The sequence below is a fragment of the Chinchilla lanigera genome, unplaced genomic scaffold, assembly GCF_000276665.1.
Source record: "Chinchilla lanigera isolate Chin_1 unplaced genomic scaffold, ChiLan1.0 scaffold00017, whole genome shotgun sequence".
NCBI lineage: Eukaryota > Metazoa > Chordata > Mammalia > Rodentia > Chinchillidae > Chinchilla > Chinchilla lanigera.
Genome location: NW_004955418.1, coordinates 4,441,930 through 4,459,956, shown reverse-complemented (window position 1 = coordinate 4,459,956; position 18,027 = coordinate 4,441,930). Strand labels below are relative to the sequence as shown.

General features: G+C 33.6%; 1 protein-coding gene across 6 annotated transcripts in view; it reads right to left on the bottom strand.

The window, feature by feature from the left end:
• The window catches only part of Tmem232 (transmembrane protein 232), a 224,949-nt gene that overhangs the window by 107,011 nt on the left and 99,911 nt on the right, over nucleotides 1-18,027 (bottom strand). For all 6 annotated transcript variants that reach the window (XM_005382170.1, XM_005382171.1, XM_005382169.1 and 3 more), the window contains 2 exons: nucleotides 15,645-15,823; nucleotides 2,147-2,391 (listed from right to left, as the gene is read on the bottom strand). In XM_005382170.1, coding sequence (XP_005382227.1) covers nucleotides 2,147-2,391; nucleotides 15,645-15,823 — 424 coding nt within the window. The remainder of the gene's footprint in view (nucleotides 1-2,146; nucleotides 2,392-15,644; nucleotides 15,824-18,027) is intronic.

The window sequence follows — 18,027 nt, the reverse complement described above, 5'->3', positions numbered from 1 at the left end:
AAATTTACATAACTTTTCTGAAAGTCAATTTGAAAATGTCTCCCAACATTACAAAGCAATATACAGGTGGACTCAGAAGCCACACTTTTGAATATTATCTTGAAGGTATTCTCCCACATGGAGAAAAAGAAAGATTATTAAGGGTACTTTTTGTGGCCCTTTCTACAGTAGCAATCTAAAACAACCCAAATGCCAACCAGCACAAAGCTGGTTAAATAAATTATTCAAATTCATGCTAAGGGAACATCTTATGTCATTAAAATTGATAATGATACCAGAAATTCCTGTTTATGTGATGAGGTTAAATGAAAAATTATAAGCTGTAAGTAGTATTTTAATATGCTATTTTTCATGTAAAAATGGAGAGGAATTAAAAAACACTTATACCTTTTTATATTTGCATTTTATGGATATTTTCATATGTATGCACTTTACACACCCAGAAAGGGTACAGAGGAATTACTGATGCTGTTACATAGAGTAGGAAGGAATGGAAGGAAAGTAGGCAAGTGTGGTCAGTAACTAGGGATGTTTGCATGCTATGCTATTAGGGTATAACATTCAGATGCACTTCTCATGAAAAAAGTTTGAGAGCAAATGGTAGAAGTTTTTTTAGCAAAAAAAGACAAGGGAATCTTACAAATTAAAGTATATAATATTTTTCAAAGTATTTAAAGGCTTTTAAAACACATTTATCAACAGGTGATAATTACAAAGGAGTAAGTGATTTTCAAGAAAGATTTTTATGTTCGTCTAAATTACTTCTCATTCATGGACAGGAAAACAATATATTTTTTTAAAACTTGGCAGACATTTTAAAAACCAAAATACTTTAATCAACTGAAAAATAAATAAGTGCCTAAGAAAGTATATGTTCAGTAATGTAAGTAAAATGCACTGTTAAATCTAAATTTACAGACATTATCAGCAGCTATTTAGACCAGCTAAGTTCACCCAGTGGATTCAATTCCTCTAGTCCAGAAATAAAATATTTAGATGGTAAGAAGATACAAAGGCAAAACCCAATATCATTTCTAAGCCAGGGACAAGATACAGCGGGTATAATTTTTTTTTAAAGTATATCAGGAAAGGCAAAGTAGAAATCAAAGTACAATCTAACAACTATCAATGGGAATCTAACACAAACACACTCCAAAAATGAATTGTTCAAAATATCAAAAGTTCTGACTACATTCTGATTTTCTCAAAATCAACAGAAGAAAATAGAATCTGCAAAGAAATGTGTGCACACGGTGGAAGTTTGCTGTACTAATAAATGTCTGGAAGCTAATGGCCACCACTTTGAGCACCTCTTATAATTGTAAAGGCCAAAGATAATTTGTATTAATCTTTTCATGTCTCAATAAATTTAGTACTAAGATTTTATACCAGGTTTTCTTTTCCTGCTGTATACATTTTTGTCAGACTCTACATAACATAATATACTCTTTAAAGGGAATTGGGCTAACCAACCAAAAATTTAAACCTTAAATAAAACTTTGATGAAAGATTTGCAAATATAAAAAACAGCCTGTGCTACACACCAATAGAGTGATTCTTCATTTACTTTGTAACCTGCTGGAAAAGAGCCAGTATGGAAAATGTCAAAGTATCTTAAGTGGTAGCAAAGATTCTAAGAAGTTGAAGAAAATTTTAAAAATATTCACTTCAATAAATCTTTCCTAAGTACAAAGCTCTGGAATCATTAGGCACAAATTTAAAGACATTTTTAAGGAAATGAAATACAAAATACAATAAATATCTTCATACCTACCATTTATTGGAAGCTCATTATATTCAAAACTCTAAAATGATTTAAGCACACATTAAATATGTATCCACATATATACGTGTACAGAAAACAATCTTAAAATTTTGAATATTGAATGAGAATTTTTCATGTAACATAATTCCCACAAGAATTACATTCACTTTATTTTGTATTATATAATACCTCTTTTATCCTTGAGGAAACAGTTTCTCAAAAGGTAGTATCTTGCTTAGGATAAACTATTTAGGAGGTAATACAATGAGGATCTGAGTTGAACAAGAGAAACAATTAAATAATGTGACATGATTATCTGTAAGACTTGTGATTTTGAAGTGTAATGTATTGAGGTAATAGAACTAATAGTGCTTGACTTACCTAACAGTAAAATGTAGAACCCTCTTCGTGGATTCCTGTTTTTTATTTAGATATTTCATTTGATCCTGTTGTACTGCTGGTTTCTTCAAAGGAAGCACACGGACATCTGGAGGCGGGAACAAGAGTTTGGAAAGTGCATTGGCAACTCTCCAGCCAATGTACTTGGAGAAAACCTCTTCCTTTGCTTTTGACGGGACTTTCCTACTGTATCTAGTGAAAGGGTCACTTCGGTCATTTAACTCAGCCTGTTGAAAAAAAAAAAAAAGAACCATTTGAAGTAGAATTAAATGAGAGGAAAAAGATATTATTAGGCAAAATATAAAATGTATGTTCACTTTGTATTAATATTGCATTCTTCCCTCTGAATGAAAATAACCTTTATAAAAACTACCTGCCAAACTGATTTTTAAAATCAACAGGATTTCATAAAATAAACAATATCAGTGCATCCAACCTTGAAATTTTGAAAATATAACAATAAAATTTACATTTTACATTTCAGACACTTGCCAGCAATAGTTTCATTATTACTTATACTATTGATTTAATAAGAAATGAAGCAATCACTTGAATACTTGTTTTATTGAATCAGACATCCATTTTTTTGTGTACAGTCTAAAACTTCATTGAAGTGAAAAGAATATTTGCATATAACAAAATTTTTCAGTAGGAAACAAAGTATTTTCAATTATTTTAAATTGAAGAGGCTATAGAATTCAGATTTCCATTTATTTTTAAAATTTATTTTTAAGTGATATATAAAAACATGACCAATGTGCATATAAATGGAGTATCATGTTATGGTTCACTACATAAACTGAATATGTTCTAAATAAAAAAAGGATTCTAAAAATTTCCCAAATATTTAGGCAATCTTTATTTTTTGTAATATTCTATTTATATTTGATAATGTTCTTGATTGATCTTTAGGTACTTCTTTTTAAATAGTTAAAGGCATAATTTCTCTACTTGGAATTATAAATAATAAATGAAGATATAAGTAAAATGCCACATGCTACAAGTTTTTTACTATTTCAGTATGTTTGTACTAGAAACTCATTCTCTCATAACAAAGTTTGATGATCTTTATTTCCATTTACATTTTTTAAAAGTTTATTGAACATTATCCATCTTCATATAGCTCTTCATAATATCCTAAGATCATCCTTAAGTCAATTAAATTACTAATGAAAGATTGACTATTAAATCTCTGAAGAAATGAAAGTGGAACAAGTACAGTACACTATATTCTCTTTATGGAAACTAGGAAGTAAAGGAAAGTGTTGAGGAAAATAGTAAAAGAGAGCTAAGCAGATATACATTACTATGAAATCCAAAGAGAATGGGAAAGAATAAGGTGAAAAAAAAATTTTAAATAATAAAATAGATTCTTCCAGGAAGATGGCAGAATGGTGAGCAGCAAAGAAAGAGCCTCTATGAGATTTGCTGCCCAGACACTGGAATATAGCAACATGAGGAAGAGAAGAAGGTGGGAAGTGCGTCCCCTAAACCCAGGAAGGATCTGAAGCAAGAACTGAAGCCTGTGAGCACGATGAAGAGAGAAACTTGAATGAAAAAGGAGGAGGTGTTAGACAGTGCTTTCTCCCCAGCCTAGGCTCACTAACTGGGAGGGGCAACTCAAACCTACAGACACATAGGGACTACTGGTGACCCTAGAGGCTTCCATGGAGAAACACACCAGTGGAATGGAGCAGTGGGTAAAGAGGACACTGCAGTGGCTGGTGAGGTTTTTGGGTTCAGACATCCCGCAGAAGAGGGCAGTTGGCTGGGAGCCGTCTTAGAGAGAAGCCAACCGAGCTCAGAATGCAGAGCAACTGCTGGCTCCATCTAGTGGCTCCCAGTTGAGTTCAAGACACAGAAGGCACATGGACTGCTGCAGGCTGAAGGGGTCTAGTTCCGTCCACATGGCCAGAGCACACTTCTCTGGCCTTTGTATCCACTCCTATACCAGTGCAAGAAAAGTCCCAGCCTCTGCCCTGCAACAGTTGTGGTTGCGTCATTACTTTCATGTTCCCAAATGTATCAAATCAGATCATGATTATACCTCTGTTGTCATGTTCCCTCTTAAAGTCTTCATTCTAATATATAACAATTCAGAGGCTTAAATGTCATCTGTCCATAGACTTATGTCATGACATCTTGAAAGGACATGTACAGAAGATATTAATTGCTACACATTACAATAGATTTCAAGTCCATAATTTCCCTATGCAGGCTGGCAATGGACTTCTCAAACTCCACCTTCAACCACATGGAAATATTTGCCTTTTCATTAGGTATGAGTCTGCCTGGTTTTTTTAATGATGATTATGGTGCTCACTTCTGCAGCACATAAACTATAATTGGAACATTAATGATGATTATGTAAACTCTAAAAATTAAGGCATTTCTTTGATATTGCATTATTGAAACGTGACATTTATTAAGAACTAAATTTGAACTTCTGATATCCATATTTAATGACATAAAGCTATTTAAAGCTATAGCATACTGTATTTTACATCTTCGAGTTCAGATGGCAGTTTTCTTCAGATAATCTCTACAAAATCCTCCCAGAACCCTTAGGTTATTAGGAACAGGGTTTTAGGTTTAAAATAACTACTTATGTTGATGTTTTCAAGTAGCATAGTTTAATGTGCAGAATTAAAAGTTCTTGGCCAAAATGCTTAGGAAACTTTGGTTATGCATGGAATAAGTTATTTAATCCATGAGTTTCCAACACTCTTCATTAAAAGACTACATGAGATGTTTTTTAAACTCCTTCCCGTCTCCAAAATTTGCTCAGCGGAGATACCAAAAGATAAGTTTTTTATTAAATATGGAGAGAAATTCCCATAATTTTCTAGGTATTTAACTTTCCATAGTATCATTGTATTTGAGAGAGGAAAAAATATTTCATATCCATAGTGCATAGTCTACTTTTAGATTACAGTACAAGAATATCATGCTTAATTTGTGACATCTACAATCACAGACATAGTATTAATCTCAAATTTATCTGTGAAGCTCCACTGAAAGAAATAAAGCAACAAAAAATAATTACATAAGCATTAGGCATATAATACTGAATATTCTGTGCAAATGAAAGCATATTTTTTGTTTGCTTTTTCATACCACTTCCATATGTATGTTTGTGATACTTTTGTGTAAAATTAAAAATTTCTGTTTTCTGTTCAAGTTCTTACTATGACACAGATTTTATATCCAATAGAAGTGCTTAAAAAGTGGTAATTTTTAACATTCATGTCAACCTATACTTTCAGTATTAAAATTGGAGAACTACTATTCTTAAAGGCTATCTTTCTTACACACCTATGCTAACCCCAGGCAAGAACAGATGCTCACACTTTGCTTTTGGACTGGGAATAAAGAAGGTTAAGAAAAACAGCATTAATGCAGGTGGCAGCAAGAAGATGGATAAAACAGTACAGGGTGAATTCCATAAGAAATGAAGATGTGGTAGCAGCAAGAAAGAAAAAAAATCCTCTCTAAAGTTTTCAAATTTCCACCAATAATTAGAGAAATATAGCAAACACACCAAAAGCATATTTTACAGTAAATTCTCTCCCTCTCTCCTATTGCCTATTTTAAAGATATCCCCACATTTCCTGAAGTAATACTACAGCTAGGAATATTTGACTTGTTTTGGGGAAAAAGAGGTTTCTCTTTTTAACTTTCAAATTTTAAGTGACTCATTGGTAGTCCCAAATGATTATTTCCTACCAGAATTATAAAATTCAGAAGGGGAACAGCAAGAGTAATTCCTTAATATTAAAAATGTGACCCTTCATGTCATTTTCATGATAAAGAAGCATATTTTAAATGAATAACTCAAGCCCTCCCCTTGTAGGTACAACAGAGTTTGAGAAAGTTTGATTTAATGAATAGTCAGTTGTATGATCTCCCACATATCACCTAACCATCTTAGAGCATGTTTTCTTATTGCCGATTTTGAACGACAATAGTAGTCCCTTTTACAGAATTGTAAAGGTTAAACACAAAAACTGAATATATTTTCTAGCACAGTGTCTAGCATACAGAAGTCCTTCAGTAAATGTTGGTTCTTTGTTTATATTTCATATTAGAGAGAATATGAAACAATAGACATCGCAGAATCTCTGGGAAAAGCTCACTCGGTCCATCCACCACCAGCCTATTACTTTATCTCATTGAGACTCACATCTTTGATCTATATGTGTGATGATGATTGTAGGAGAGCTGTAGAGCCTAAGAACTCATGTACATAAGAAACCTAGCACAGTGCCTGATGTCATGTAAAGGCTCTACAAATATTATTTTTGCTTTCTTAAAGTATTTGTTACTCTGGCATTCTATGGATAAATATTTAAAGTACACTGCCTTTTCTACACCCAGAGTTTCCATTTATGTCAGGAGAAAAGCCACACACAGAGAAGGGGAGAGACAGGTGATGAGAAAATGTAGATTACTCATGCTGTTTGTTTTTTTTTGGTTTTTTTTTTTTTTTTTTTTTTTGTTTGTTTTTCTTCTCTGGAAAATACACTGGGAGTATGCAAATATCCTTAAGAATAAAAACAAATTTTACTTTAACAACCTCACCATGAAATGTTAACCACAAAGAGCTTTACCTGATGAGTCAAAGGTATTCTGAATAACATCACCAGTTCATTTCAGCTGTACATATTTCTTTAGATATTTAGGTCATATGCCAGATGGCAGAAAGCACTTATAGAAGATGACTTTTCCTGCATGTGCTAACATATGCTGCTGAATTGCCTATACAGGAAAACCTTGCTCACTGCAAGTCTCCCTGGAAGTATTTCAAACAAAGCACATCAATTAACATTTGTTTATTATGCCACTGTGAGTATATGACAGCTTTTATTTCCTTCCCAAATACTCAGGCAACAGTTGAGTTTATATTGAATTTGTCACATGAAAGCCTCATGTTTCTGGATCTACTCAGGATGGTTTTTCATTTCAAATATTCTTAACAAATCTCTCACCTCCCCTCCAATCTCCACAAGCATCAAATTTTCTGAAGAGGTATAAAAAATTGTACATGATAGAATGTTATTACAGGTAAAAGAAATAGAAGATAAGAATGGATATCCTTGAATGCAGTTAGTAATCGCCATACCAATCTAGATTAATTAAGGTACTGAATACAACTTTTACCATTAAGTTTAAAAATATAACATGAATTGCATAATTATTTTAAAGCATATAAAGATCAAAGATAAGCCACAATGCTTCAAAAGAATGAACACATTGAATCTGTGGCTATATTTTAGATAAATTATTATGACTCTGTTAAAACTGTATTTTCTTCTCTGGAAAAAACATAATTATCAAAATTATTTTAAAGCATATAAAAATTATTTTAAAGCAAAAGTTCCTCCTTATTTCCACAAATATTTCATAAGCATACTCAATCTTTTAAAAGTAATTCCTCCCCCTTATGATATACAGTAGTTTGTAACACTATTATATATTATAAAACAGTATACAATATACTAGATAATATGTGTTATACAGTGTTATATACTATATTAACATTATAGTCTGTGTAGGTAATACAAATGCACTATTACCTTACATGAACAACAGTTTGGGGAGCAAGGAATTGTGAACAAAAACGGTTGTGGTATAAACACTGTCGTTTGTAGTAACTACAATAAGAATGGAATACATATTTTATATTAAACTGCTGGGGCTTTAAACGGCATGAGCCTTCACTATATCTGCGATTTCTAAATGCCTTCTATTCAAATGGAGGAATGAGGGAGGTCCCAAACACTGTTTTTAAATACTGATAATAGCTGTCTCCTAACTTATTTATACCACAGAACTTGTCTGAAGTGGTATCACAGGACAATACTATAAATTGGCCCAATGGAATCTGACAATGAGCATGTTATGAAGGAATTTAAGGACATATAGTAACAAGTATCCAACGTTTGAAGTTTTATTATTGTAAATACTGTCATTATGATAATGCCAAACATAGAAAGATATAAAGAAATCCTGAGTGAATTATGCTCATGTTTTATTGTAAGATTAAGCATACTTAAAAAGATAACTTGTGTAGAAAATATTTGGATTATTCTAAGAAAATGCAGTTTTAACAGAGTCATAATATTTTATCTAAAATATAGCTACAGATTCAGCCTGTTCATTCTTTTGAAACATTGTGGCTTATCTTCTATATGTTGCCATTGTTATTTGACATATTCTAAGCTACTATTATTATATAAATTCCTCAAGGAAGCAGCTTTAAAGTCATATATTAATGTGTGTGTTCTTTTATTCAGAGAAATTAGGCATGGAAGCAGAGTAGTTTAGTTGGGGAATTCAGGCAAGTTAGACCACATAGGAAAAACAGAAGAAAAGTCATAAGTACAGGAACGCAGAAAGATTAGACCTGAACTGATGCCAGCCGGTCTTTAAACAGCCCTTTTGAATAATTAGCTGTGAAGAATTTAAGGGAATCAGAAAAGACTAGTACTTCTAAATTCTTGTATGAACATATTAATATGCCACTATAATCAGTTAGTTTTAGGGAGAGTAACATAATAATTAGAGGTATAAAGACAATGCATAAATCTTCAAAATATATTTATAAAATATTCCCTTTCCTTTTGCATTCCTGGGGATTAAAGGTAGGGCCTTTGCATTGATCTGCATCCCAAACCTTTTTAAAACATTTTTATTTTGAGAGAGGATCTCACAAAGTCTCTTGATAATTCAGAACTGTACATTTTAATGTGTATCTCTTTTCTGTTTGTTTTTATGTCTATCAAAAGAAGAAATAAACACAGGCAACAGAATATCAGAAGTGACACATGTTATTGTGCTAGAAAAATGCAGGAAAATGGATGCACTGTGAGACCATAATTCTAAGTGATAGAAATCAAATTCAATATTGTATAGTTTCTGTTACTTCAGACACCAAAAATATAAATAATTTAAAGAGTAATTCAAAAATAGACAGAAAGTAGACAATGTGGTTATGGAAGGGGATTTGGCAATTGTGGTAGATGGGAGGGAAAGAAGGAGTAGGGAAAATTAAAAAATGATTAGGATATATAGTAAGTGTGCCAACTCACTAAAAGAATGTAATGGTTATGTATTACAAACATATACTGCTACTAATAGTAAACTCACAAAAAATTATGGGAAAACTCAAGAAAAAAATGTTTTCTGATTTTTTGAGTTGACAACTCATTTAAGAGGAAATTCAAGTAGTGAATAAAAAGTGAAAAAATACTGTACTGGAAAAATGTGCATTTCACCAGGTGTGGTGGCACACCCCTGTAATCCCAGCACTCAGGAGGCTGAGGCAGGAGGATCATCGCAAGTTCGAAACCAGCCTGGGCTACAAAGTGAGCTCAAGGCCAGCCTGAACTGCATAGTAAGACTCTGTTTCAAAAAAACAAAAAAAAAAAAAAAAGAAAGAAAGAAAGAAAGAAAGAAAGAAAGAAAGAAAGAAAGAAAAAGAAAGAAAGAAAAATGTACATTTAAACCAAAATGAGCTATCCCATCCCAGTACACTGACAAGACTGGCTGTGCAGCAATCTGTGGAAGCCCCCCTCTCAACTGCCCAGCCCCAGCTAATGATTCTGAAAAGCAATTTCATCTTTTCAGGTTTTCTCATATTCTCACAGATGATTATGATCCTAACTTTAACCTCCATTGTTTTGTGTGTGTGTTCTTAGCATTTCATTTAAAAAAAAAATTTCAGAGTCACAGAGTACCACATATACTGTAGAAAAATAACGGGTAAGTGAGAATTAAGATGAAGTAAAAAGAGAAGTACAGTGAAGTTAGAAGCATAGCACCCAGAACTTAGATACGAAGTTACCAATCCTTTTAACCTATTTTTGATGTTCATTAATACTCATTTGAATTTTTATGCCTTTTTAAAAATTACTCAAGAATTAAGTACAGGGAAAAATACCTCTGGGCAGAATGCTTAAGAGGACTGGCCAAAGAAATATTGCATATGTATTTGAATCCAAGCAGTACTGCCAGCTTTACATGCATCCATCCACAGGCAAGTAAAAGTCCTCGCTTAAACTTTCCATTTCTATATCACTATATACAGATATATATTTATATATGGCCTGTATATATAATGAGTATTAAATGATTAATACAGAGAATGCTTAAAATATGTCACATAGTCAATATTTAACAAGTCTTAGTTTTTATATAAGTACATTTTTACAAATGATAACTATGGAAAGAATAAACATTCATATTGAACTGTCAGACTAAGAACCCATTTATTCAGCCCTCTGATCCAGCTGGGCTCATCCAGGCAGCTGTGGTCAGCTGCTAGGTTAGCTGGGGACCAGCTGATCTTGGGGAGGAAAGTGGCTCAGCTAGGATGGCTTGTTTTGTTCCATGTTATTCATCGTCCAATTGGGTGACTGGCTCTTTGACATCGCAGTCACAGGTTTCCCACACAGCAACACGGCACACCTCAGCATGTGAGCATTTTTCAAATCTCTGCTTATATGACTTAGCAAATCAAGTGACATGGCCAAGTCAAGAGCTGAGCGTAGCAGTAACCGTGCAAGAGTGCAGATAAAGGGAGTTCCGAATAAACCGGGGACAATTACTCACAATACACTGCATATTCCAAAGCAGAAATGTATTATTGTAAAAGAGGTAAAAGGAAATTATACATACAAGTTTTATTCAATGCAATTACCGAACAACTAAATTCAAGTAGAACTGACAATTTTTACTCAACATTAATTCTTTCACTTAAGCGTTTCTATTTTTATGCAATAACCTAAAACTCTACCACCTTATGTTGGTAATCTAAATATATACTGTATTTCAAATTCAGTGTCCACTACTGATCAATTCAAACTATTTCCCAAGTAGGAAAGTCAATCTATGATTTTTTTTATATATATTGTTCTTGCTTCTATTTGGATCGTGACATTTCCTTACATAAGAGATGCTCCCTTAGATCTTTTCACTTCGCCTTCTGAATCAAATTTATAATTTAAGTTTCCAGCTTGAATAGTATGTATTAAAATACGATAAGAAGGACTGGGGATTTAGCTCAGTGGCACAGGGTCTGCCTGGCAAGTGCAAGGTTATGAGTTCGATTCCTGATACCAGAAAAAAAAAATACAATAAGAATCTCAGTAATATAAGAAACTTCTTTCCATCTTACATAAAACTAACAAGGGTGAATATACTTGCTCAGCACTCAATAAATAAATGTTTATTTAATGTTATTTTACTGTTTTGGTGAAAACTTTTATATATAACAGCCTATTTATAGTGTCTTTACAGTAAGAGAATTCAAACTGAATTAAATGTCAAAGAATTCAAGAATTACTTCAATGCCACCACTTAATACTTTATCATGTACACCTATAAATCACATATTGTTTTATAATAATCCAAATGTCTCTACTTCAATTAATATTTATCTAAAATAGGTCTAGAATATATTGCCTTTCAGTCTATTTCATGCAAATTAAGCTTATTTCTCTTATTAAATATTTACTATGCCTAAATAAAATGGCTTAGAAATTTGTTAGATATTTTCTCCCCAAGAACTTGCCTTCCTCACTCACTTTCTATTTAAAATGCATGAAAACTGTCTTTACAAGTCTTCTAACTAAGCATTGAAAAGTAATTAGCACATGTAATGGTTATGCTTTCATTGATTTTTTTTTCTCAGAGCTGACTACTTAACTAATGAGATTTTTGCTTACAGTTAATATCTAAAATATATTTGCTATGTCTGATTGACTTATGAATTTCAAATGTAATTATCTATAGATATTTACTAAAATTTTGAGGAGAGAAGAACATCTTATACCAAATGATTAGCCCTGAATACTGGCATATAAATAGAATTCTAATTATAAAAGCAACAAATTTGAATTTGCTTTAGTCCCAGTATGACCCACTGGAGATTTGAGGTATCATGTAAAAATAGATATAAGCTAGGAGAATAATATAATTGATTGAATCATAGAAACAACAACAGAAAAACTAATAAGATTGGAGGAAATGAATGCATGTCGTCCGCTATATCTGTTAGAAATTAGCCAAAATTTTGACCTTTTTATTAGAAAATAGGTCATTAAGAACATTTACATAATTGAATCTGTGAAAGCTAGCAAAAAATCAGAACTTTCAATGATAGAAAAAGTGTACTGTAGAATGACAACAAATTAACTCGCCTTAAAATATGATGTAAAAAGTAGAAATGATTAAATTTTTAATATTAGAAGATGTTATATGGATAAATTATCACTGAAAAGTCATATGTGTATTTTATGAATTAATAGCTAATTTCATAATTATATATGTATATATCACAACTAGAAAAATTAAGCAGCTATAAAATATATTTTTAACTTAAGAAAAAAGACATTGTGGATAACACCACAATTGCCACTTATATTGTCTAATGCCAAAAACATTGGACAATAAAAACAAGCTAGATAACTAATCTATTATACAAATTAAGACATTTTTGAAAGGGAACTAATTTGCTACTAATAAGAATGCTGCACAACAGTAACAGCAAGAAAACATGTTAACCCGAGCCAATTAGAATGCTTGCTCAGCATCTTACAAACATCTCCAAAAGGTACAAGACCAGAGCAGAACAGTCACGGTTCCCAAAAGCCAACTCCTCCCTCTGAGCTCCAGCGTCAGGACAGAGCTGACTGCAACACTGGCAGGCATCAGTATGGCTGCCTGTGCTCAGTGCCCAAAGATAGAAACTTGAAGGACCATGAGAATTTTACACATAGATTTTCAGTAATTTGTATACCCAACTCTAAGACTAATTCAGCAAGGTAAAAACCATGCCCACATAAATGAAGTTCCCCCTCAACTATTTGGAAACAGATTGTCTTAGTTACTTTTCTCTCATTGCTGAGACAAAATACCTGACGCTCAGAATTAAGGAAGGAAAGCTTTATTTAGCTCACAGTTTGTGGAGGTTTCAGTCCATATTTGGCTGGCTCCAAGGCAGAGTGGCACATGGCAGAGGGCAACAGTTCATAGTGGCAGAAGATAGCAAAAAGCAACAAGAGCGAAAAGGGAGGAATGGCAGAGAAGAACAAACCTCTTTCCCTCCCTTATATAGTGTGTAGGCTACCCACCAGTGCAGGTATAGCACCCACACACATAATCCCAGTGTTGGCCCCTGGATCAATCCTAAATTCTAGAAGCCTGCCCCATGACTGCATGAGGCTTTAGGGGTACATTGAGTCACAAGCCATAACACAGATGAATAAAATCATTAGGGGATCTCACCTCATGTTTACCCCATGAAAGTAAGTAAATCTTTTTCAAGCCTGCTGCCCAACAGTTTCATGAAGAGTTGCAGACTGCCCCATTAGCAACACCAGACAGAAGTCAGCACAAAAACAGTGAATTTCACCTGCTTATTTAGTAGCCTACTTGTTTACTATTTCCTCAAAGTGTTTTGCAGTTTTATTTTACTTTGTTCATCTGAAATTCATCAACATTAGCTGATGGGACTTTTTGATTAAAAGCAAACTTTCCTACATCCTACAGCTTCATTATAGCAACACAACAGGAAGTCAGAATTTTTGGAAACATTAAGAAGTAATATACTTCAGAGTACAGCAACTTTTATCACCCTGACTTTTTTATTTCTTTTGCAAAAAATGTTAAGTTCTTCATAATACTAACTCATACCTCACATTGTTACTCATTACATGCCATTATTTATTTCACTTCCAATGAAGGAAACTGAAAGACAAATATGCCCAAGGTCACTTTGCTGCTCTGTAGCACAAGTGACATTTTGCATGGAGGCAACCTGGACCTAGGTTCTGTCACCATTGCTAGACTTCGCTATCTCCTACGTGACCTTTGTAACTCCCCCTGCCTATGAATAGATGCCTCAGTGTTCATCTCGGCAAAATAAGAAAACTAAGCCTTACAAATGGGCTAATTAATTTCTTCCTGTTACTAATATTTATTTATCAAGGCATATTTTAATTTCCAATTGATTTCCAAATTTTATTTATCATTTTGTTACTTTTAATGTTTTAAAATATTCAACATAAAAATTTTGTTATTGATTTTTAAATATTTTTTTAATCCTAAACATAGTCAAATACAAATATTGTACATCTCCAATATGTATTGGAATTTTGAACTGAACAAAAGTAACGCTGGGGTGGAGCAAGGATGGCAAAAGTTTAGACACTAAATTCCAGTTACTCGGGGGCAAGAAATTCTGGGGTGCAGGTGCACAGCAGGGTGACTGTAGATGTCAGTAATGCACTGCACATCTCACAAAACTGGAAGAAAGGATTCTGAATGGTTCCTTCATAAAGAAATGGTAGCTTTGTTTGAAAAGATAGATATGTATGTTTTACCTGACTTAAACTTCACACAGTGAATACATGTGCTGAAACATCACGTCTTCCTCATTAATATGTAATATTTATATATCAGGACAAATTTATTTATATATCAGGACAAATTTAAAAAAACAAATGATTCTGTTGTCTACATCTTTAAATGAGATATTTGTTAAGTACGTCATTACCATATTACAACATTAGAATAATATGGTCCTCCTGTTTGGTAAATTTAAGCTTTTAAATTGTAATTTTAAATGCTAGGTGATACATGTTCTGTCTGCAAGCCAAGTATCAAACAGGCTTTGAAGAGAGGAAGAGAGTCTGCAAACTAAGGGGCCAACCAGTACGGCAACTTTTACCTTTACCTATGCATTTTCTATGTTGAAATCACTGATGTTAGGGCCATCTGTTGCCTTTTGCTAGTGCAGTGTTGTGCTGTGGCTGTTTAGCTTTCCTGGTATTTCTGCCCACTGAGCTTGGGAAGGGAGGAAACACTCGAGAGTGAGCACAGATCTCTGGATTCCTTGCACCGTAAGAAGCTAAACCACAGCGAAGTCCCTTATCCCTCTGTTTTGAATCTTAGCCACAGTCTGCCTCTTCTGACAGATGTTAGGAGCAAGGTGCAAATAGCTCTGCACATCTCTTCCGCTGTCCATACTAGCAATGACCTCAAATTAAATATATATGTTTTGCCCATTAGAACTTCTGTAACTTTCCAAGCTTCTTCACGAGATTTTCTAAAAAAAGAAAGAATCGGGGCTTGATGTCTTACTTCATTCTAGGATGTCTACTCCATGTCTATAAGAACTTTCCACCAAATAGGACTTCTATGTTGGAATCATTGCTTGCTGGTCTGTACTTTCCCTAGATTTATTGTTTATTGTTTCTGTTGAACCGTTGGAGATCTGTTTTTCTGCCACCATTAGAGATTACCCTGCTTATCTCTAAACAAAAATATGTCAGTAGTAAATTTAACAATAGTATTCTTAATGTTGTGCCATTAAAACTGAAAGAGAACACTCCTCTTTTCACAGACATTGACAAGTGTGATTCCTGATATAAGTACCAATTGATTGATCAGATGGGGTTTTAAAAAAAAATCTTACCTGGGCAATATGTATTGCATTTAGGATCCGTGCATCTTTTTCATAATCCTTTGTTTTTTGTAATGTTTGCCAAATCATGTTTCCAAATCCATCCTCCTCCACATCACCCTGAAGTTCCCATGACATTTTCACCAGGTTATACACTAAGCCATAGTATCCGATCCAGACCACTTGATCACCTATTTTAAAAAAAGTATTCATTGGGAAGGAATCGTCTTATTCATTAAGCATAACTGAGTGGAAAAAAGAAACCCAATCTTACAAAATTAATAATAATAATTCTAAGCTTTGGAAGTTTCTGAAACTCTAATGCTTTTACTTCTTTAATTTTAAATTCTCAGAAATCATTTTCATACGTCTGACTGCCAGAAAAGATAAAATGGACTTAACTAACATACTTCATAAACTTAGAAGTTAAGTGGGTAAATTGTGAAGAAAAAAGAAAACCAAATCCTTAGAATTCAAGTGAAGAAGAATTTGTTTCAAGAAATATTTAATAAACAGTTAAACTACCATTTGAATTCTTATAATAAATCAAAGAAACAGGAAAAAAATCATCTGCTGTTATAAAAAATGCCAAACTGTACAAAACATGACATTTAAACCAAGAAGAAAATTCTAAAATAATGTAAGAGCCAGAAAAAGCTACTAATATAATTTTAGACTGAAAGATTTTTTAACAATAAGGACATAAATGAACTAAAATAGGGGAATGACAGTCATGGATACAGAAGACACGCAGAAAATGGATATGTACAAAGCATGTAAAGCACTCCCTCTAAAACTTCTGTAGTAGTTAGCAATATATACATATATATGTAAATTACACACATGTATAGCTACATATAATAAAGTTCCACTTTAAAATCATATTTCTCTTGCAGAAAAGAAGAAAAAGTTTCTATTTACACTTTATCTTAATCATTTTTCTACTTCTGGCATATTGCCATACAGATATACTTGGAAAAAAATCCGATTTATGTCTATGTAGGAGAAATATAGGGCAACTCCCTTGGGTTCCCTTCCGTCTCTCTCTTGGACAGAAGCTTTTTCCCCCATAAATATATTCTGCTCTAAAAAGCAAAAAGAAAAAGAAAAATATGAGGACTAAAATACTGCACTCCTCAAAGTGAAAACAAAGCAAATAAAAATACTGAATTTATGAGAAGAAAGTCAATAAGAAAAATGGAGGAAAAGGGTAAGAAAGGGAAATGGAAGAACTCAAAAACCTATTAAATTTCACATTGCATATTTTCTCAAAGCCCGCGTGATAACGCATACCACACAGGAGATCGTCCATATATGTGAGAATATAGTTATAAGCACAATTTTATAAGCACAAGTCACAATCCTCAATTTTCCCAAATTTGATCTGATTTTTATAATAGAGTTTAATAATAATTATAATAACTATGCCTAGCATACATGAGAGTAACCTCTAGGTATCCCCGATTTGAGCCCTCATTACAATCCTGCTATGCAGATTTTATTACGGTTAGAATAACAAAAGTGAACATATGACCCTTAACATGGCTAGGAAATCCCCAAGCATCACACAGCTGGTGAGTGACAGTACAAGCTCAGGCCCATCTGCTTTGTCCCACACAGAGCAGCCTCTTCAATTCAGACGAGTACTTGTCTTTCCAATCTCCTCCTTCCATTCCTCTCATAAGAAAGGAGGAGGTCAGCAGGTAGAAAGAGGAAGTGGGTGAGAAAGTGTGGACACAATTAGAAATCAGGAAACAAAGGCATATTTCTAGCATCCAATCTTAAATTACCCTCTACTGGATCTCTAGTAGATAAAATAGAAGCCGAAGATGTGAAGCTACAGTTAAGCAGCCAGTTCGCTGAAATGTAAGTTTTTTACATAGCAGGTTTCTTTTGCCAGGATTGAGGGTTTTGTCAAAGCGTAGAGCTTTCAAAGAAAAACAGCCAGGATAGTGCTAAGCAAATCAGGACAGCTGGACCAGAAATAAGACTCGTGGCAGGGAGGTAACTAGAAGGAAGAGAAAAGATAGTACTGAGGATCTCAAATTGCCCTGAGGTGGAGGGTTCATATAGATAAAATAGGTAGCAATAAATGGGGTCAGATTAAATGGTAGATATTTGAGCAAAGGAGTAATGTTATGTCTTTTCAATGCAATGCCATGTCTATTCAACCAACAACCTCAGAAGTTGATAGGGGTGTTTTACAAGGTAATTTAGGACTTTACTGTAATGAGCAGCCGGAGATTGCAGAGGAAGGGACAGACCTAAAATACTGTGGAGAAGATCTAATGGGACTTTCTACCTATGAAGAAGGGGGTGGGGGGAGCTGGGGATTTAGCTCAGCGGCAAAGCGCCTGCCCGGCAAGCACAAGGTGGTGAGTTTGGTTCCCTGTAC